General features: G+C 38.3%; 1 protein-coding gene across 1 annotated transcript in view; it reads left to right on the forward strand.

The window, feature by feature from the left end:
• NADK2 (NAD kinase 2, mitochondrial) overlaps positions 1-21,359 on the forward strand; it is a 45,261-nt gene that overhangs the window by 1,923 nt on the left and 21,979 nt on the right. The window contains exons 2-6 of the mRNA XM_070357805.1: positions 11,717-11,805; positions 12,695-12,783; positions 13,696-13,777; positions 18,867-18,950; positions 20,546-20,686. Coding sequence (XP_070213906.1) covers positions 11,717-11,805; positions 12,695-12,783; positions 13,696-13,777; positions 18,867-18,950; positions 20,546-20,686 — 485 coding nt within the window. The remainder of the gene's footprint in view (positions 1-11,716; positions 11,806-12,694; positions 12,784-13,695; positions 13,778-18,866; positions 18,951-20,545; positions 20,687-21,359) is intronic.

Raw genomic sequence — 21,359 nt, forward strand, 5'->3', positions numbered from 1 at the left:
AGTGAAAGTGTTATTTGCTCAGGTACCTTGCCACCCCATGGACTGTAGCCCCAGCCATAAGTACTATTTTCAACATTTAGCTTCATTGTTTAATGAGTTAATTGAGGAGGGCCTCTGTATTCATCTGATGGCAATGCTAGGTGCTCATTTCTCTCCTTTTCCTAAAGTGTTTGAAGGTAGCAGTTTATGGAAAACATTTGCATCATTTAAAGAGTAAATCAAACAGTTTGATTGGACTCTGTTGCAGAGGAAGAGGGTGGGAAGATTTGGGAGAATGGCATTGAAACATGTATAATATCATGTATGAAACGAGTTGCCAGTCCAGGTTCGATGCACGATGCTGGATGCTTGGGGCTAGTGTACTGGGACGACCCAGAGGGATGGTATGGGGAGGGAGGAGGGAGGAGGGTTCAGGATGGGGAACACATGTATACCTGTGGCGGATTCAGTTTGATATTTGGCAAAACTAATACAATTTGTAAAGTTTAAAAATAAAATAAAATTTAAAAAAAAGAGTAAATCAAACAGTTTGAGCAGGAGGTTGGAGTAGTTGAGTTTGTGTTAAAGGAGTGAAGCTGAGCGTGAGGCAGGAAATAAAAAGGTGAGAAGCAATTGTTTCTGATTTGGGAAAGAGGTGGTGTCCTTTGGGTCCTGCTTCTAATTCTGCACATCTGTTATACTTTTTAGAAGCTGTCAAGTGCTGTATACGCATAAATATGTTCTTCATAACAATTTTATGGAAGCCTCCCACAACAGTTAAAAACAATATACTTGGTTGGCATGATCAGAGTGTGGGATTGGGGATCAGGAGCTTGCAGCCAGGCCCAAGTCCTGTGTGGTCAAATTCCTCTGCTGCTTTTTAACTTCTCTGGGGCTCCTTGGTGACAGTGGTACTTTTGGTGTGGTGCTGCCAGTTTTCAGGGTGCATCCACCTAGTTCACTCTGTGAAGTACTAGGATTGGACTAGAGAGCCTCCAAGGCCCTTTCTGATACTTCAGAACTCTGAATAACTTGTATAAGGCCTCATGATATGAGTGGCATCTGAATTAGATTAATTCTTGAATATCTGAACTAGATTACCACTTATCAAAACTTTTTAAATGTAAGATAAATCAAGTCTTTCAAAAACTGAACTACCTGGTATACCCACTCTTGAGTATCTGAAGAGAAATCTGTAATGGGTAAATATTTGCCTATTGCTTGAGTATGCTGTTTGGAATAAGAAAACTTTTGAAGTAACACTTCGGGACTGTGGAACAGAGTTTTGAAATAGCTGCTGTTGCTATCATTTCAACTAAGTATTATTGGATTTGTCTGTAACTGATTTGAGGTATTTATATTAAGGCCAGTATTCAGAATGAAGGGCTTCCCAGGTGACTGAGTGATAAAGAATCCTCCTGCCAAGCAAGAGACATGGATTTGAACCCTGGGTTGAAAAGATGCCCTGGAGAAGGAAATGGCAACCCACTCAAGTATCCTTGCCTGGGAAATCTCATGGACAGAGGAGCCTGGCAGGCTACAGTCCCTGGGGTCACAAAGAATTGGGACAGGACTTAGCGACTAAACGACAACAAATTTGGAATGGAATAGTATTAGGTGGAGCCCATACCAGAGTTCAGGGACAGGCCAAACAATACTGGACTGTGTGAAATTGTTCTAAAATGGGATTCTGTGATAGGAATGATATGGTTAATATTGTTTGCTATTTTGTTGGGGTAAAAGATACTGAGGGATAGGAATCATGTGAATTGGGTATAAAAGACAGTCGCCAAGTGTTCGCTTCCTTGAGTGTTCTGGCACCGTGGCTGGCTGTGTCTATGGTGTCTTGGGAACCTGAAGTTTTAGGGCAGATGGTTCTCTTTTGTGGGGGTGGTGGTGATTGTTCTGTGGCAAAATAGATCTCTATTAGGGTACTTGTTAAAATGAAAATGGAAGGCGAGGGATAGAGTGCAAGAATAATTTCATACTCTGAAGCTTCATGGTTCTGTAACCTTGTAGAAACATAAACAATTAAAGGAAATATTTCTTAGTTGATAAAGCATAAACAGACTGGGTCAAAGTTTGACTTTTAATTGCTCATTCATATTGGTTTTACTTTGGTTTATTTTCAGTTCTTGCATTTCCTTTCCCCCTAGCTGATCAGTGACTTTTCTTGTGAATAAATTTTTAGTCAGCGAGTTTACCTTTCCTGGCTCAAAACTTTGCAAGAACTAAACTATTTTATTACGCTTGCCTCATAAGTGATGTAGCTGTCAGTGGATGTGGAGCTTATATTATCAGGGTTGATGCCACTCACAAACTAAACCTTTGGATGAATCAAAACTGATTGGAAAGGATTTTGCCATCATAAACACACCTATCGGCCAAAGAGAATGTTTTATTTCAGAATATTTTAATATATGCCAAATAACAAATGAACCGTTACCACCCGTATCTGGCTCCACTCCAAGTCATACAACCCCAGAAGCAACTCTATGGTTTCCATTTTTAATTTCTTTTAAAATTAGTGTCCTAGTGGGATAGCATTATTTCATTTAGTAGTCCCTCTGTCACTGGCTTAAGTTCTTCCTAGTTACTGCCTTCTTAGCAGATTTGGGAGATGCAGCACCTTGGATTTTGTTCTCCTTACTCTGAAAACAGTGGTGTAACTTGTAGTTCTTGGGCAGATAACATTTCTGCCACATGTGCGGTGAGTGTAGTGTATGCACCATGAGTGTTTATCAAGTGAACGAACATGATCTGGAGTCCTGCCAGAGTCTTCCAACAGAACCTCACTCCTTTCACATCTTCTAGACACAGGAACCTGAGTAGTCTATCCAAAGTGAACATCTGGCCACTTTACTCCTCTGCTTAGAACGCCTCAGAAGCTCCCTGTAACCTATAGAGTCACCCAGGGAATTTGTTAGAATGCAGGTACCTGAACCTTATCTTTCTTCCCCTCAGATGTAAAGATTCAGTTTGTGGAGAACTCCCAGACTCTGGGCTCTGAACCATACCCTTAAGACTGCTGATGCTTAAGGGATTCACATTTTTAACAAACTCTCCAGGTTTGCAGTTGGTCCCCAGATCACACTTTGAGGTGAACCTTTATTATCCTTTGTGTGCTAAAAACAAGGTCTTTTAGGAACTGACTCGGGTCCACCTCTTAAGCTTTATTTCTAATCACTTCTTGTCTAGAACTTCATTTTCCATTGTTTTCAAACTGCTTTAATTTCCATTAGATGTTGTGCTTATCTAATTAATTTCTTTATGTATCAGTAGCACATTAAAATGGTTCAAAATGTAAAAGATACAGAAGAGTATGCAGTGAAAACTCTTATTCTTGTCAATGGACACTCAGTTTTTGTCCCTGAAAGTAACCAATGTTAATTTCTTGTGTTTCCTTCCAGAAATAATCTATACATACAAACCCACAGAGTGAAATGTTCTTTTTTTTTTATTCCATCCCCTTTTACTCAATGCTAACATATTATTTAAGTTATTCTGCCCCTTATTCCTTTTAGTATGTACATAGTATTTTGTGCAAATGCCTTAGTTTTTAAAAATATACTATGTAATGAATAGTAATAATTTGTGTTATGGATAACACAATAATTTGTATTAATGAATCAAACTCTAAATACTTAAAAGTAAAATTGCTAAGTGAGAAAAATTTGAAATTTTAATAAGTATTGCCAAATTGCTTCCCTTAGAGGCTGTACCAGTGTGTACCTTCACCAGCAATATACGAAGGTACTTATTTTTTCATAAACAGCTTAGCACATGTTGGGGTCTTTGTTAACCTGTAGGTGCAAAATGGTATTTCAGGGTCATTTGATTTGCGTCCACCAGTGTCTTTACCTTTGTAGCCCCTTTTGCTTCTAATCCTCCTTCATCCTTTAGCCCAGGGGTCCCTAACCCCACCACCCCACCCAGCTCCCAGGCCACGGATCTCTGCTGGCTTGTGGTCTGTTAGGAACCCGGCCCCACAGTGAGAGGTGAGCAGCAGGAGAGGGAGAGAAGCTTAATCTGTTATTTACAGCCCTCCCTATCGCTCTCATTACTCAGTAAATGTAACTCAATAAATGTAATGTGCTTAAATCATTCTGAAACCATCACGCCCTGCCCTCATCTGTGGAAAAATTATCTTCTGTGAAATATCCCTGATGCCAAAAAGGTTGGGGGGACCACTGCTTTAGCTAGTTCCCGTTCTTGCCAAAGGGTGAAGCTTACACATTCCTCTCACAGGAAGCCATCCTTGATAACCTTGCTGGGCCCATCTCTAGCCATCAAGGTTGTGTTAGGTATTCTTCACTGTGTTTTCATAATACGTATCTTTGTGAGTTTTCCACTTTAGCACATGATCTGTGGTTATTTTTTCCTCTGGAGTTGAGGTCAGAGCTGTAGTTTACTCCTTATCCTCTCTGCCTTTCCATCTCCACTAAATAAAGGTAGGGAAATGTTTCTGAATTAAAAATTTTTTTTTTTTCTTTTTTAGTTCTTTTTACCCTGAGGCTGCCAGTCCAGAGTCTTATTTCCAGTGTCACGCTTAGGAAAGATGTTAGTTGCTGAAAACCTAAGGTAGAGATTGGATTTCCCTGGTGGCTTAGACAGTAAAGTGTCTGTCTACAATGCGGGAGACCCGGGTTTGAGCCCTGGGTTGGGAAGATACCCTGGAGAAGGAAATGGCAATCCACTCCAGTACTATTGCCTGGAACATCCCATGGACAAGAGGAGCCTGGCAGGCTGTAGTCTATGGGGTCGCAAAGAGTCAGACACGACTGAGCAATTTCACTTCACTTCACTAAGGTAGAGATTACTGATGTGAGTTCCCTGAAAGAGGCTCCATGGTTAAATATGTTTGAGAACCGTAAGCCTAAACAGACGATGCTTCTATTTGACCATGAAATTTTGGATGGAGGCAGAAAATGTTTTTATTTCTGTGGAACACAGCTTGGGAAATAGAGGCATACGATATATAAGTATATAAGTATTTACAGTTAAATAAGAGACTTATAAAGGTGTAAAAGGATTGAATATCACAGTAGCTAAGATTCCATTGACAGAATTATTGATCAATATGCTTTAGAGCCCTGGTTTTCAACCAGCCCTATATATTAGGCTTACTTGGAGAAGCCTGTAGCCAGTCATGAAATTGTAAATAATTTTAATTTTTTTTTTACTATGATCACTTTTTCTATATTTTTATTTATATGATGTAAACTTTGAATATAGAAAGGTATTTATTGATGCATATTAATAACTTCTCAACTAATAAAGTATAAGTTGACTGTGTTTTAGCCTTTTTTTGTCTTTAAAAATTTACATCAGTAATATATTCTTTAGAATGTGTCTTTTTTTAGAAATTTGCTTTTCTTATTCACTATTGGTTATAAATTCTATGTTGATATATGTTAATTCATTTTAACTACTATAGTATTCCATTATTTGAATAATTAGGTTATTTTCAGTTTTTCCACTATTTAAAAAAATGCTTCAAATAAAAATACAAGTAATTTTTCCATAAGCATTGAATGACTCGCTGATTCCAGTGTTCTCATCAGCACTTGGTAGACTTTACCATTTTTGCCAGTGTGATGAGGGTGAAAATTGTATCTTTTAATTTTAAGCTACTTAAGTATTAAAGAATAAGAAAGAGTTTATATGTGAAGGGAAGGGAACAGTACTAGCAAGGCAGCAGGAAAGGTCATCTTTTTGCCAGTAATAAAACCTCAAACTTGGTGACTAATTCACAATCAGAAAAATCTCGTATCATGATGAACTCATATTTGGTACAGAAGATAACATGAAGCAGTTTACTCTTGTTACATGCAGTATAGTTTATTTTTTCTTGACTATTAATTCTGATTGTGACCACCAGATTAATGTGGCAGCCATTCTGAGGGCAATTTGAAAATCATTGCTCAAGAGGGAGTATTATTGAAGCTAAACACTTTAAGTGAAAGTGAAAGTCGCTCAGTCTGTGTCTGACTCTTTGTGACATATCCATGGAATTCTCCAGGCCAGAATACTAGAGTGGGTAGCTGTTCCCTTCTCCAGGGGATCTTCCCAACCCAGGGATGGAACCCAGGTCTCCCACATTGCAGGCGGATTCTTCACCAGTTGAGCCACAGGGAAAGCCCAAGAGGGCCTTATAAAGTTGTTAGATGCCATGGTTTTAGCTCGTAGTGGTTTTAACTCTTAACAGCAGAACACAACCCTTGCTCAGCCTTGCTCTCTTCCCCGCAGGAGTGGAGGATAGCTCAGTTTTTCTGAAATGTCACTATTCTGGGACTAGTGTGAAAGCAGCCTTCTGGTGGGAGTGGTTAGATGATGAGGGGAATGGGAAGTATTTTTAAGGAAGAAACTGCTTTAGAAACTCAAGAGGCAAGCTATTACAAAAGACCAGATAAGAGTTGATGTTGTCCAGAACTCAAGCAGTGGCAACATGAAAATAAAGGACAGATAGGAGAAATAGTTCACAGGTATAATTACTGGGCTTTACCACTGGCTGGCTGTGGAGATTCATTGTGGAGGGAGAATTAAAGCTGACACCTGGGATTTACTCTGTTGACTAGGTAAATGGAAGTATTATTAACTACTATATGGGATTCAGAAAAGCAAATTAGGAGGAATATATAATCAGATTTAGATGGTTTTGGGGAGAAGTACTTGACCTACTGGGTGGATATAAAGGTAGACGTTTAAAAATTGGAGCCTGTAACTCAAGAAACAGGCTTGAGCTAGCAGTTAACTTCTTAGGTGCTGGTGTATACTGGGTAGATCAAGTCCCTGGAGTGGGGAGATAATGAAAGTGAAACGGAAACAGATAGGCATGCCAAAGATGGAAGCTGGTGCCATCCCATTGCATAAGGGAGTCAGTAACAGAATTAAGGAGAATGCAGAAGCAGGGCTAGAACAATGAGGACAGTAAAGGTGAGGGCCTGAGATAAAGAGTAAATGGAATAGAAATAAGTGAAGATAAATACTAAATACAGCTGAAGAAATGGTTAGAGTTTCCTGTGGCTGGCTTGATCTGGCTCGGATAAATAGTTTACTTTCTCTAGCTGTTAGTTAGGTGCCACTAATCCTTTTAAGGCAGTTTTGGGTGGTGCTTGGTGTACCATTTAGTTGTGTATTCTTCTAAGAGTGCTTAAATTATGCCTAGTGAGTTTACATACCAGCTGTCATTGTCTCACAAGTTTGTGCATTTCTTACATGTTAAATTTGAAAAGATATATTTCCTTCCCTTACTGGAGTACAAAATAGTAAACACTCATCTGACTAGTAAAACAAGTTAAAATTTTAATTCGGTTTTGGTCAAGTAAAGATGTCTGTGATACTTGAATAGAAGTGTTTGGGCCATTTAGAAAACAGCACGACTATCGCATCTGGCCTTGGGGCGTGGTTAAATTCTGTCCTTTCAGAATCCTCTCCCTGCCCCCTTTCATGTTGTGCTGTGTTTTGTCTTAACCTCGAAGCATGTGGGGGGAAGCGTTGTTGGCTTTGGCAGATTTTATAGGGGCAGTTCTGTCACGTTAAGTGTGTCTGCTGTAGAACTTTTAGGTTCACACCAGTTTTTCCATTTTAGTGGATAATCTTTAAAAAAAACTTTTTGTTAATGCTGATGAGAATTAACAAGCTTTTGGAGGAAAAAAAAAAAATATTAAGAACTTTGTCACTAATACTGATACCTTAAATGTAGCATTGCAGAGTTGAGAATGTATTCTAAATTTCAGTAATTTCTTTAGTTTCTTAATTTTAAGATGTTTTACAGAGAATTCCTGAGTTCCTGTTTTTGTCTAATTGAAGTATGTTTTTAAATCTTTGAAGTGTTGTTATTTTCTAAGCTGGTAACTAGAAATTCTTACTATCCTTTGAGTATTAAATAAAATTGTTTTTTAATATAAGAGCAAGTTAAATAGTGATATAAGACTTTCTAATTGATGCTTTTTATTAGTGATTTTTAAAAATGTCTTATCTCTTAGTTGCCTAGTTAGCTGCTGCTACTGCTAAGTCGCTTCAGTCATGTCCGACTCTGTGCAACCCCATAGACGGCAGCCCACCAGGCTCCCCCGTCCCTGGGATTCTCCAGGCAAGAACACTGGAGTGGGTTGCCATTTCCTTCTCCAGTGCAGGAAAGTGAAAAGTGAAAGTGAAGCTGCTCAGTTGTGTCCAACTCTTAGCAACCCCATGGACTGCAGCCCACCAGGCTCCTCCGTCCATGGGATTTTCCAGGCAAGAGTACTGGAGTGGGGTGCCATTGCCTTCTCCAGCCTAATTAGCTTGTCTATGTTAATACAACTTAGTAGGCCAACCAGCTACATTGTTTATGAAAATAATTAATGAAAGAACTTGTATTCCCTAAATAAATGTATTAAGCATGAGTTATTAAAGAATTATAGTAATTCACAAGAAGAAATTCTCTTGAGATGTAATTTTTACACAGCATCATGTAAGTTTAAGGTGTACAGCATAATGATTTGACATTTATACGTCATGAAATGATTATCACAGTAAGTTTAGTAAGCATCTGTCATCTCATATAGATATAAAATTAAAGAAATAGAAATTTTTTTTCTTGTGATGAGACCTCTAAGGATTTACTCTCAACAGCTTTTATATATAACATACTGCAGTGTTAATTAAAATTATCATGTTGTACATCTCTAATATTTATCTTAAAACTGGGAGTTTGTGCCTTTTGACTACTTTCCTCCAACTCTCCGTTCCTTCTAGTAACCACAGATCTCTCTTTTTCTGAATGAGTTTGTTTTTGAAGTATAATTGACCTACAGCACTATGTTCTTGTTACAGAGCATCATGATTGATGTTTCTAACGTTTCAGAGTGATCACCACATAATCATTTCATACTGTGACTCATTTATTTTGCAACTGTTGTCCCAGAGGTCTCTTAAACTGTCCTTATTTCTTTTTATTCTTTTTTTCCTTTTTCTGTTCATCTCCAGTGATTTCCACTACTATATCTTTCATCTCGCTGATCCATCCCTTTATATCATCTAATGTAATGTTGAGTCCTTCTAGTGTATTTTTCATTTCAGTTATTATTCTTCATCTCTGTTTCGTCATCTTTATATTTTTGAAGTGAAAGTTTTAGTCGCTCAGTCATGTCCAACTCTCTGAGACCCCATGACCGTCAAGCTTCTCTGTCCATGGAATTCTCCAGGCAAGAATACTGGAGTGAGTAGCCTATCTGTTCTCCAGGGGATCTTCCAGACCCAAGGGTTGAACCTGGGTCTCCTGCATTGCAGGCAAATTTTTTAGTGTCTGAGCCACCAGGGAAGCCCCTTATATTTTCTAACTCTTTTTTTTAAAACCTTTTAACTTCTCACTCTTCTCATTTAATCTTCTCCAGAGTTCTTTGATCATTACCTTGAACTCTTATCAGGCTTAGATTTCCTGTCTCCATTTCATTTAATTCTGCGATTTTATCTTGTTCACTTATTTGGAACGTATTCCTCCCTGCTGCATTATTCCTGATTTGCTGTTTTTGTTTCTGTATATTTGGTAAGCTGGTTATGTTTTCCAGCTTTGGAGAAACAGCCTTTTTTAGATGTCCTTTGCATGTCAGCAACACACTTTTTTCTGGTCACCAGACTTACATACTCTAGGGATGCCTCCTGTTGGGCTGCATGGGCCCTCCTGTGCCAGCTGACTACTGTGGGGTGTCTGGTTGGTTGTCAGGCCCTGCCTGGTGTGCTGGCTGCTGTGGGGTGGGGTTGGGTCATGAGGCTGCTGGCTGTGTGGCTCTGGGGTCCCTTGACCTGGTGCTGGCCCACTTGTGGGTGGAGCTGAGTTCTGGACTAGGTGGTTGCATGTAGGGGTTCCACATCTGGTATTGGCCTGCTGATGGGCAGGGCTGGCTCTTGACATGACTGGCTGTGGGGTCGGGGATGTCGCAAAGCTGGCGTCAGCCTAATGGTGGGTGGGGTCAGATCTTGGCAGCTGGTTGAGAGCACAAGCTGCTCCAGAGCTGCTGTTGGCCCACTGGTGGGTGGGGCTGGGTCAACAGGATCCCCAGGCTGGTACCTGCCCTCTGGTGGGAGAACCGGGTCCTGGGGTTGGCACCATCCCACTGGTGGGTGGAGGCAGTCCTGGAGTCTCTGGTTGCAGGGCCCTGGAGGTCCTGGAGTTGGGGTCAACCCACTGGTGGCCAGGGTCCAGGGGGCCTTGAACTGTGCTGCCCCACTCCCCAGTGAGTGAGCCGGCCCCCAGGCTATTACAGGTCCACTGATAGGCGGAGCCGGGTCCTGGGGATCCCAGGCCTGCTATGAGCGTGCTGGTGTGTGGGCTGGGTCTCGGGTTCTCAGGTGGACAGGGCTAGGTCTGGGGTTACCTATGGGCTCATCGGGGTCTTTAGGTGGCAGGCCTGTGGGTTCGCATCCCACAGGCAGTGGCAGTAATAAGCTAGAGAGGGAGTTCCACAATGGCGTTGGCCAGCGCCAGTGCCCTCATGGTGGAACGAGCGTCCCACAGTGGCCATCACCAGTGGCCCACATCGTCAGGGTGAGCTCTAGTTGCCTCCTGCCTCCTCAGGAACCTCTCCAAGATCAGCAGATGGGTCTGACCCAGGATTTTTTCAAATGGCTGCTTCTGTGCTGGGTCCTGGAGTGTGTGAAGTTTTGTGTGTGCTCTTTATTTCCCACAGCCCTGGTTCTCCTAAAAGTAAGTCCCACTGGCCTTCATAGCCAGATGTCTGGGGACTCGTCTTCCCAGTGCAGGGCCTCTGGGCTGGGGAGTCAGTGTGGGGCTCTGGCCCCTTGCTCCTTGGGAAGCAGCTCTGCAGTTGTAAATTATTCCTTCCCCCCGTTTGGGGGTTGTCCACCCAGGGGTGTGGGCCTTGACTGCGCTGCATCTCATACCTCTTACTGTCTTGCTGTGGTTCCCATGTATCTTTAGTTGTAGAAGATCTTTTCTGCTGGTCTTCTGTTTTGTTTCTTTTTCTTTGATAGTTTTTCTATAAGTAGTTTTACTTTTGTTGTTCCCCCCAGATTACATGCTTTTTGATTCTAGCGTTCACTCTAGTGACCATGTTTCCTACTTGATGATTAAATGAATGTTTCTAAACTTCCCTCTCAACATTTTACTTTGTGGATGATTTTAGAAGACACATAGTTTAAAAGAATATTAATGATAAGATAGTGACATTATAAAATATTCTAAACATCTAACAAAAACAATTATTGAAGACTATATGTCCTTACATCTAGAAGTTATCCACTCTCAAGCAGCCAGCAAGCCCTTTGGATTGTGTAAATTTCAGATAGAGTTCAGAAATTGGAATACAAGAGAGCTGCAAGTCCAAGTAGAACAGAGGTCATTAGATGACCTTTAGATGACTGCTTTCTAAAATAATAGTTCATCTTTGGTCTTCAGTAGCCAAATTCAGCATGTTAAAAAATCCATTTAGGAAAAAAAAAAAGACACTCAGGCTGTAAAACATGGACTTTTGAAATCCTGTTGACTACATTCAGGATTCAGGATATACTGATTCAGGAAACTTAATGCTATATTTGGTATTAAAACCACATTATGATTTTCTGGAACCAGACTTTCTAATTAAGTTTATACTTGTGGGTTTCACAGATAGCCATTAAAATGTATGTTCAAAAAACCCCAGAACAACCCAGTCTGTCTTATATAGGGCTTTTTAAAGAAATACAATATGTAAAGCATATTGTGTAATAAGGCAAAATTTGTTTTATTTTGATATAGCTCGCACTGAAAGGCTCTAGCTACAGTGGACTGCTTGAGCGACATCATATTCACACCAAAAATGTAGAGCACATTCTTGATAGTTTACGGTAAGTCCGTGGGATCAGGTGTTAAGTGGGCTTCTGTATTGAGGACTTTCAATTTTTTAATTTTTACTAGCAGCTAATACTTAGATTTTTAGGAGAGATAGCCATTATAGAATCATTTTAAGAAAATTATATTGTGGCTAATGGATCTGGTATTAGAGTATTTTTAAGGAAGTTTTTATTGTACTCTGAAAATTTCAGATTGTCAGTTATTATTTGGTCTGCCCAAGAAGTGCCTTTTCTACATAGTTAATTTTGTACACAGCAGGCTTCAACTGCAGGATAATGTTTTATTTCTTAAACAGAATAGTAGATTATATAGGTGTTCATTATAATAGTTTTTGAATGTCTAAAAATTATGATTATAGAAACCTCCATTAATTAAAGGCCAAATGAGTCAGTGAATAAGTGTGTGTATGCAAGAGAATCAATGTGAGGACATGCAAATTAGGAAGTGTTTTAGTCACTGTTTTTATCAGGCAGTCAATATTTGTTGAATTTAAAATAATAGCTATTTGCTCTTATTTTAAAAAATTGTCTCTCAAAGTGTTAGTCTTTTGGACCATTTTGTATTAATGAATTTTAGTGTCAGGAAGAGTAGAGAAAATAAAAGGAAATTCTAATTAATATTGCTATTGATCAAGGGCTTTAAAAAATGTTTTTAAAGCACATTGGAGACTTGAGATAGTTTATTCATATGCTTCCTATAGTTAATAGTTGATTGATTGTTGTGGTTAAATGAATATAAAGCTGACCTTCCAAAGTTAACATAAATTTGTTTGTAAAATAAATTTGTTTATTTTACATCTCTATTGTAATAATCTGCCTCTCAAAAAACATACTGCTTTATGTTAGTGGAAATTTTATATACCCTTTACTTTTTTTATCTTAGGAATGAGGGAATTGAGGTTCGTCTTGTAAAGAGGAGAGAATATGATGAGGAAACTGTTCGATGGGCAGATGCTGTCATAGCTGCAGGAGGTAATAGTTTTGCAGAGGTAAAGGTGTTGGAATATGGAAATCTCTTTAATAGTCATATTTCCAAATATCCTGTGAGCTAGCTGTAATGAAGCTTTCAGATTCCTACCGTAAGACAAATTTTTAGATTTTTAGAATCAGATTTTAAAAGATGTGCTTTATACAACATTTTAATTTTTTAGTGGATGATGTTACTGTGAGGTTCTGTGCATGTGTATTTCTGTATGTATATTTAAGGTGTGCCTTTAACTTTAAATATGATACAAGGATTGTTTATAATTGTATTTTGGTTTAGTTATGCCAGTCTTTAAAAAATAGTTGAGTTTAAGAGTTTAATGAGATTAGGTAAATTCCATCGCTCTTTGGTCCCAGTATTCTTTTTTTTTTGGTCCCAGTATTCTTATGCTTGTTTTTTTTCTGAGCTGTATTATTACATTAGTGACCATTCTTTATAAACCTTTATGGGTTTTTTTTTTTGGTGGGGAGAAAAATGCAAAGTTGGACACTTTGGATGTATTCTCATTAAAATAATTTGTGAATTTGGACTGATGGTATGAGAGAAGGAAAGAGGAATGGTTAAAAGAAGTGATAGGGTTAGAATAGTGGCTCCCACCTGGGGGCCACTATTGGCATCTAATGGGTAGAGGCCAGGGATACTGCCCTTCACCCTACAGGCTCAGGACAACCCCCAAAACAGAACAATTACCTGGCCTAAAGTGTCACTCTTGCCACTCTTGAGAAACTCTGGATTAGCATTGGAGAGAGAATACAAAGAAGAGTGGGTAGAAGGGAAGTGGAGGAGGCTGTGGCAGCCAACAGGATGGGGTGGGGTGTGATTGCTAAAAGAACTAATGTTCACAGTGTTGTTAATCAGACTTGTTACAAAACTAGTGTTTAATGCTTTATGTCCTTCAGGGGATGGCACGATGCTCTTGGCGGCAAGTAAAGTCTTGGACAGACTTAAACCAGTTATTGGCGTAAACACCGACCCAGAACGGTAAGGAAAAAGAATTTTTTTTACCTGTTATACATACAAACATTTATTCTTTGCTTTGCATAGTATGTATTTATGATGAATCTTAAAGTTTGGAAGCTCTTTATCCTCTTGCTACAGGGTGTCTGCCATGGTGCTTGCTGTGTGAGTGGAAACATCACCCTTCCTGGCTATCATGAATGTTAGAACTATGTACCAGAACCATTTTGGTGATGAAATCTAGGCATGTAGAATTGATCTCTACCTTTAGAAGATTTCTCTTCTTTGTAGTTATTCTCAAAGTATTAGCTCTCTTTTGTTAGCTTAGGCATGAGAAATACATATGCATTGCCCTGGCACTGGTGGTAGAAAATTATGATTCGGGATGGACAGGTCCTCACATCTGATTTCCCAGGTAGTTTGGGAGTAGTGTCTGTAGCTGAAAATACCTGAACCCTTGATTGAGGTGAGTACTGGTGACCTTTGGTGTTGCTGGTGATGGGTGAGTTAATGATGTTGCATCTTCTACCCTTACTTAGGCTCTTATCTACATTCCTAAGTATGCCTCCACTGACTTCCTGGGTGACTTCATTGACTTAATAAATAAATCAAACCCTGTTAGCACTTTTTCCCCCTTTCTTCAGCTTCTCTGACATATAACCTTATTCTGTTCCAGCTACTCACAACCATGATCATATCTGGAATTTGCAGTCATCTAGAATTTCCCCATCTCTCAAATCTCTCTGACCATAGCCTCCTTCCTTAATAGCAGACCTATTTCCTCAATTCTAATAAATCTGCCCTTTGATTTTCAGTGTGTTGATCCCCTCTGTTTTTTTCTTAATTCTCTCTTCCTTCACTTTCCTGACAAATTAAAATATTTTCTACCATTATCTTTCTACTTAGTCATAGATAAGTCTTTTCTATTCCTTTTCTGTACTATCTCCAGAATAACTGATTAACATCTGTCGTTTTAACTAAGATTCTGGTGACTCCAGAATCTTTATATCCAACAGTGATCTTGCTTCTACTCTTACCTTATTTTAGTCTCTGTCCACTGCAGCCACAGTGACTGTTTTATAAAAGTTTGGTAATATTAGATAGACTTCTCTGCTCAGAGTCTTACTGTGGCTCCACATCTAACTCACGATAAAATTAATTTTACAATGACTAGGATGACCAGTTCCTTCTCATCCTGGTTTGCTTGGGATTTTCTCAGTTTTAGCACCGAAAGTCCTTCGTCCTGGGAAAATTGTCTGTCTCGGACAAATGGGGATGGTTGATCACCCTCACTGTGACATTCAAGACTCTACATTATCTGGCTTCTGACTATTCTGTATCCTTATGTCCTATTATTTTCTCTTTCTTCATGCTGTTGTAGCCATACTGGCTTCCACTTGAATGTATCTAGTGGCAGTTAAAAGTAATGTACCTACAAATGAACTTGTCTCCTTTCCCCACTGCCATACTTGATGAATGGAATTGTAATGGGTGCTAAAGCTGTGGCGACTCGTCCTCACCCCCTCCCTTCATTCCCTTCATCATATTGGTCGGGTATTTAGTGTGAAGTTTTAGGGATCCTACCTTTGAGTCCATCTCTTGCCCTCCTCACTGTTACTAATCATAGCTCAGGCCTTTGTAGTGTGTGAGTTAAATTACTGCAGTAATCTCCATTCTTGCTCTTTCCAACTCATCCTTCAGACTTTGCCTTAGTATTTTTTCTAAAGTGCAAATTTGATTGTATCCACTCCTTAGTTAAAGTCTTTCAGGGTTTCCTTTTGATCTTCAGGATGCCTTGCAAATTCCTTAGCATAATGTATATGATGTTTCACCACCTGTTGCTTATCCGCTTTTCTAGTTTCATCTATCTTTATTTACCCACAGGCAGTTTTTCAGCTTAAAAAAAGGACTGATGCCTCTCTAGGAACATTCTAGGGTCCTTCTTGAAGTCTATTCTTTGGGTTTTTTTCAGTGTATTTTTGCCCAGTTTTATTGAGATATAATGGACATACAGCACCGTATAAGTGTAGGATGTACAACATAATGACTTAATGTAACACGTGTTGTGTGAAATCATTACCACAATAAGTTGTTAGCATCTATTATCTGATATAGCTAAAAAAAATAAAAGATGGAAAAGTTTATTTCCTAATGATGAGAACTCTTAAGATCTGCTCTCTTTAATAACTTTCAAATATACCATACACTGTTGTTAACTTTAGCCAGCATGTGGCACATTGCTTCTCCAATACTTTCTTGTCTCATAAATGGAAGTTTATACCTTCATTCAGTTTTCCTCCCCCGCCCCCCTGCCCTGCCGCCCCAACCTGAAGCTGTTCTTAAGCACAGTGTAATGGATGAGCAGCCTAACATCTTGATTGGAGGCTCACTTGTGGGAGCTTTTGCTCTGGTGTTGGGCTTTGTTGATAGCAAGATAGCAGGGCTGGAAGGAGTAAGTGAGAGAGTTCTCCAGAGGTCCTTTTCATGCCTTTATTTGTGCTTTCGCCTGGAGTGCCCTTAGACCACTGACTCAATTGTGTAGTTCTTTTTAATTCAAGACTGCTTCCTGTCTTGGGCTCTGACTATGATTCCTTCTACAGAGTGCACTTATCTCTCCTTATTATTTTCTGCTTGATTGTTTGTCTCTTCTGTCAGGCTACAAATTCCTTGAGTATAGGACTAAATTTCTCTAGCATACTATTATTATACATAGTCAGTAGGCAATAAACACTTGAAAAATGAATGATTAGTTAAATGATTTTAGGGAGCAGGGCTAGGACCCTGACCTAGCTGAGCAAATATCTCCTGAGCACAAGTAACTGAGATTATTGCTTCAGTAATTATTTTTTAATTGCCTTTAGTGATTGTACACATTTTAGAAAAACTTTTTAATGATATACTTTTGTATCATTAAAGTAAGAGATTGTTTAGTGATCATATTTTATATAGTTTGTTGAAATGTATTCTCCTTTAAAAACTGGCTTAATATTCATTAGCTTGTGAAGATTTTGAAACTGAGAAGCAGAAGGTGTTGTTTCTCTAATTTCTACCTGGAATAATATATTCTAGAAGTCTTTTGGTTTTTCTTTTTACCCCCAGGCATAAATGTATAAGGCCTCTAGCTTGTTCCATAATTCAGGTTGCCTGACTTATATTTCTTATAAGTGTGAGGTGTCTCACAATACTTAAGCCCAGAAGTTAATGTTCAATTAAGTTTCTTCTTCTCTGCAGTAGTTATCAAACGCAGCATAACAAATCATCTGCAAACTTGAGGCTTAAAACAACAGTAATAATAATTTATTATCTCCCATGGTTTCTGTGTGTCAGGAATCCAGGAAGGGTTTGGCTGGATGGTTTTAACTTGGGATCTCTAATGAGGTTATAGGCAGATGTCAGCTGGAACTGCAGGCATCCAAAGGTTTGACTTGGGCTGGAGGATCTGCTTCTTTAAGATGGCTCATTGGTAGACTCAACTAAATTAAATAGCCAATTTCAGTTTTCTCTTTGGTATTCTGTACTCTCTCTGCTGACCCCTGTCTATAATTATGACATTTAAATGCTTAATAATCAAAATGGGGTAGAGAGCATGTGATAGCCAACTTTAAGGTAGCCTCTTGTTATTTACACCTTTATGTGGTTCCCTTCCCATTGTAAGCAGGCCTGGCCCATGAGATCAATAGAATATGATAGAACAGTGTGTGCATTCCAAGGCCAGGTCATAAATAGTACTGTAGCTTCTGTGTTGGTCTCTTGGGTTGCTCATTCTTGAGCAAGTCAGCCACCATGATGTGAGGATACCAAGGCCGCCCTGTGGGGTGACTCACATGGAGAGAGACTCGAGGACCTTGCCAGCAGTTAGCACTAGTGAGTGAGCCACACTGAAATTGAATCCTCCAGGCCAGGCCTAGATTTTTCTCTCTTGAGTGTTTTAGACCTGCAGGTGACCTCAGTAGGTATTCTATCAAATAAATGACTGTTGATAACTTTTATATAAGGGGTTTCCCTTGTGACTCAGCTAGTAAAGAATCTGCCTGCAATGCAGGAGACCTGGGTTCAATCCCTGGGTTGGGAATATCCCCTGGAGAAGGGAAAGGCTACCCATTCCAGTGTTCTGGCCTGGAGAAGTCCATGGGGTCCCAAAGAGTCGGACAGGACTGAGCGACTTAAACTTTCACTTTCAACTTTTATAATCTTAGCACTGTATAAGAGTGTTGCAGTAAATATAAAAATTTAAAAAATCTAGTCCCTGCCTAAGTCTCTTAGATAAATTTATCTTAGATAAATTGACTAGTTACAACTTTGTAGAAGCCTTTTACGTGGCTCTTCACATTTATGTTAATTTACAATTATTATTAAGGGTTTGTTTTGGTTTGGTTTGATTTGGTTTGCCAGGCAAACTGTCAACCTCTCCTTCAAGATTGAAGCATCACATAAATGAGGATGATTGAACTTTCTGGACACCTTTCCTCATGTTAGGTGCCATAGCCTCTCATCTTCCTGTATCAGCCTATAGGTGGTTAACAGTTTGTAATTTGCAATTTTTAAAAAAAAAATTCTGTCTTTCATGAATTTGTTAACTCCTTAAAGTTAGATTAGATTAAGCTGAGTTCTCTTTTAGTAAGAGATTATCTTAAAAGATATTTATAAGGGGTTTATGGTTCAAAAACTTTCACATAAACAGTTTGATTCCTCAGAATAACCTTTTGAGATTGGTGGTTTTATGACCCTTTTAGAGATAAAGAAGCTGATGCTAAAGTGACTTGCCCAGAGTTAGTAGTTAAGTAATGTAGATGTTAAGATGCAAACATCACTACACCATTAGATAATTTTGCATGGATATCGATCAGTGGCAAATTTGCTGTTAGTTTTACTGTAATGTGGAAACTTAGTTGTATTATGGCATTAAACCTGGATGTAAACTACTATTTCTATTTGGTCTTCTTTTTTTTTTTTTTTTGGTTCTTGTTGAAAATATAAATATGTGGCAAAATGAATTATAGAGTAGAAATTCAAAAATATTCATGTCTGATTTTTGTAGTTTAATGATACCTTTTGAATTGAGTACTTTTATTTCTTCTTCCCTTTATACCACCCAAATCCCTTTAAAATAAAGGTCTGAGGGTCATTTATGTCTTCCTGTTCGATATACGCATTCCTTCCCAGAAGCCTTGCAGAAGTTCTATCGTGGTGAGTTCAGGTAGGAATTTCTTACTATTGCTCTATAATTATCTTGTTAAGATAATCTTATTTTTATGTAATTATTTTATTAATGTGTGTCATTAAAAATGCTGTTAAACAGAACAAATTAGGTAATATTTGGATTAGTCCATAATTGTAGCCATAAAAAGGAATTTATATAATACATAAAAAATAATACATTAGCTGAGTCACAAACACATCTAACTTGGCTTCTCCCAACCCTATTGGAACTATGTGGAGAAACCTTGCCGAATGCCACTTGGGCTATAATAGAATTGTTAAGTAGAGGTTTTTCTCCTTCAGTGAGATAGAGGCCATGTCTCTACTTTAACCTTACATGCTTTTAGCAGTTTGGTAAAAAGATGATTAAGACTGTTGGTGAAAATTAAATGTTTAAGTTCTCTGAGATTTTGTATTTTTCACCCTCATCTTCTCCCATCCAGAGTGTCTGAGGGTTGGATTTATTCTAACTATAGAGATTCCTGGTATCTCTGTCTTACATGTTAAGTATTCCTGGTATCTCTGTCTTACATATTAAGTATTTCCTAACCAGTGGAGATGTTTTTTTTTTTTAAATATTCCTTTCACTTAATTTGTTCAGTAGTCAGACTGCCCTGAAGAGAGAAGGGTAGAGGGAAGAGTTAAGATGAGGTAGACCAATTAATTAGAGCTAAGTTGGACTACTATTTTTCGCTGACTTAGCCTAGATTTTATAGTTTGAGAAAACCTTTTCTCTAGGTGTTTGTGAAATTGTATTAAATCTTCTTGACTTCTGAAATCTTTTTTTTAGTAGCGAGTTTTCAGTTTCTGCTCATCTCAGAAGTTTAGCACCCTTACAGATGACTAATATATTCCAAGTAGGAGTATATTTTTGTGTACTTATCTAGTAGAATCTGTCCCATTGGCTTTTTGATATGTCAGTTTTTGATTTTAAAATCAATTAAACTTGATTTTTTTTTTTTCCCCACTAAAAAGTCATTGAAGTTTTAGATGTAATCTTAAGTGTTATAGTATTTGTTATTGAACTCTTATGTAAAAAAAAAAAATAACAAAACAGAAAAACATTATTACAGAATTTTAGGGAAGGAATTTTTATATAATCTGACCACCTTAACATAATGTTTTAATTTCATAATGTTTTCTTTTTTATATATATTATACTTTTTGATAAGTAAAACACAACTACATTAGCTCCATATATGGGATTTAATGGATACTTGATAAATAATTTGACTTTAATTCATGTTTTTTGAGGGGTCTGGAGAAGGAAATGGCAACCCACTCCAGTGTTCTTGGCTGGAGAATCCCAGGGACGGGGGAGCCTGGTGGGCTACTGTCTATGGGGTCGCACAGAGTCGGACATGACTGAGGCGACTTAGCAGCAGTAGCAGCAGCATAGATAAGGTAGATATTGCCATCTAAATCTGTTTTTGAGCAGGAATTTGTGGTGGGTTTTAGATATTTCTGGGGTAATTAGTTCATGGGATAACTAGTTGTTTAATATGAATTTTTTTAATTTGGAGAAATTATAATGTCTAATCCTTTGTTTAGCTTATTCTATTTCAATATAACTTGCTTTTTCTTCACCCTAAGGTGGTTGTGGAGGCAGCGAATTAGGTTATATCTTGAAGGGACTGGCATCAACCCGATTCCTGTGGACCTCCATGAACAGCAGCTGAGTTTGAATCAGCATAGTAGAGCCTTCAACATTGAAAGAGTTCATGATGAAAGTAGGTGGATTGGGAATTAAGTGTGTTTGGGGCAATATGTACTTTACAGTTCCTTTGATCTTTAATTTCTGAAAGTAATCATTTATAATTATTTGGGGATTTCAGTGCCACTGACTACATTTAAGGAAGTACAATGAACTACTTGAGTTGTAAAAATTTTTATGATTAGATTCTGAAATAAGAAATATAGCATATTTCCATAACAATTTTTTTCTAGGGTGGGTTTGAAAACTCATTGATAAGGGAAGGACTATAAAATGTCCGAGAGGGTACTTGATATTTAAGGAAAGAGTCTTGGTCTTAATCTTTGAAATGTCAAAAAGGAAAAAGAAAGTGGTTGAAAGAAAATGAACTAATCTGTGGAAGACTTCATAATAATTATACATTTATGTATTTGCATTTACATATATTTACCATGGGTCTAGTTATTGATTAAAAAATCTATTTGTTAGGAAATTTTTACATCTCAGCTTAAGATTTGTATTTCAAATATTTGTGTAAGATGCTAAGGGAATATTAGCATAAAATGATATGCAGCTTTTTTGTTGTGTTAAGATGAATTCTCAGATTTGAGCTACTTTGAGGATTATATTTAGCAGTATTTTCCCACTTTGTCCCATAACTGTAAGATTTTCGTAATGCAAGAAGATCCCAAGAGATATCCTAAATATCTGTGG

This window comes from Bos mutus, chromosome 20 (genome assembly GCF_027580195.1).
Source record: "Bos mutus isolate GX-2022 chromosome 20, NWIPB_WYAK_1.1, whole genome shotgun sequence".
In the NCBI taxonomy this organism is placed as follows: domain Eukaryota; kingdom Metazoa; phylum Chordata; class Mammalia; order Artiodactyla; family Bovidae; genus Bos; species Bos mutus.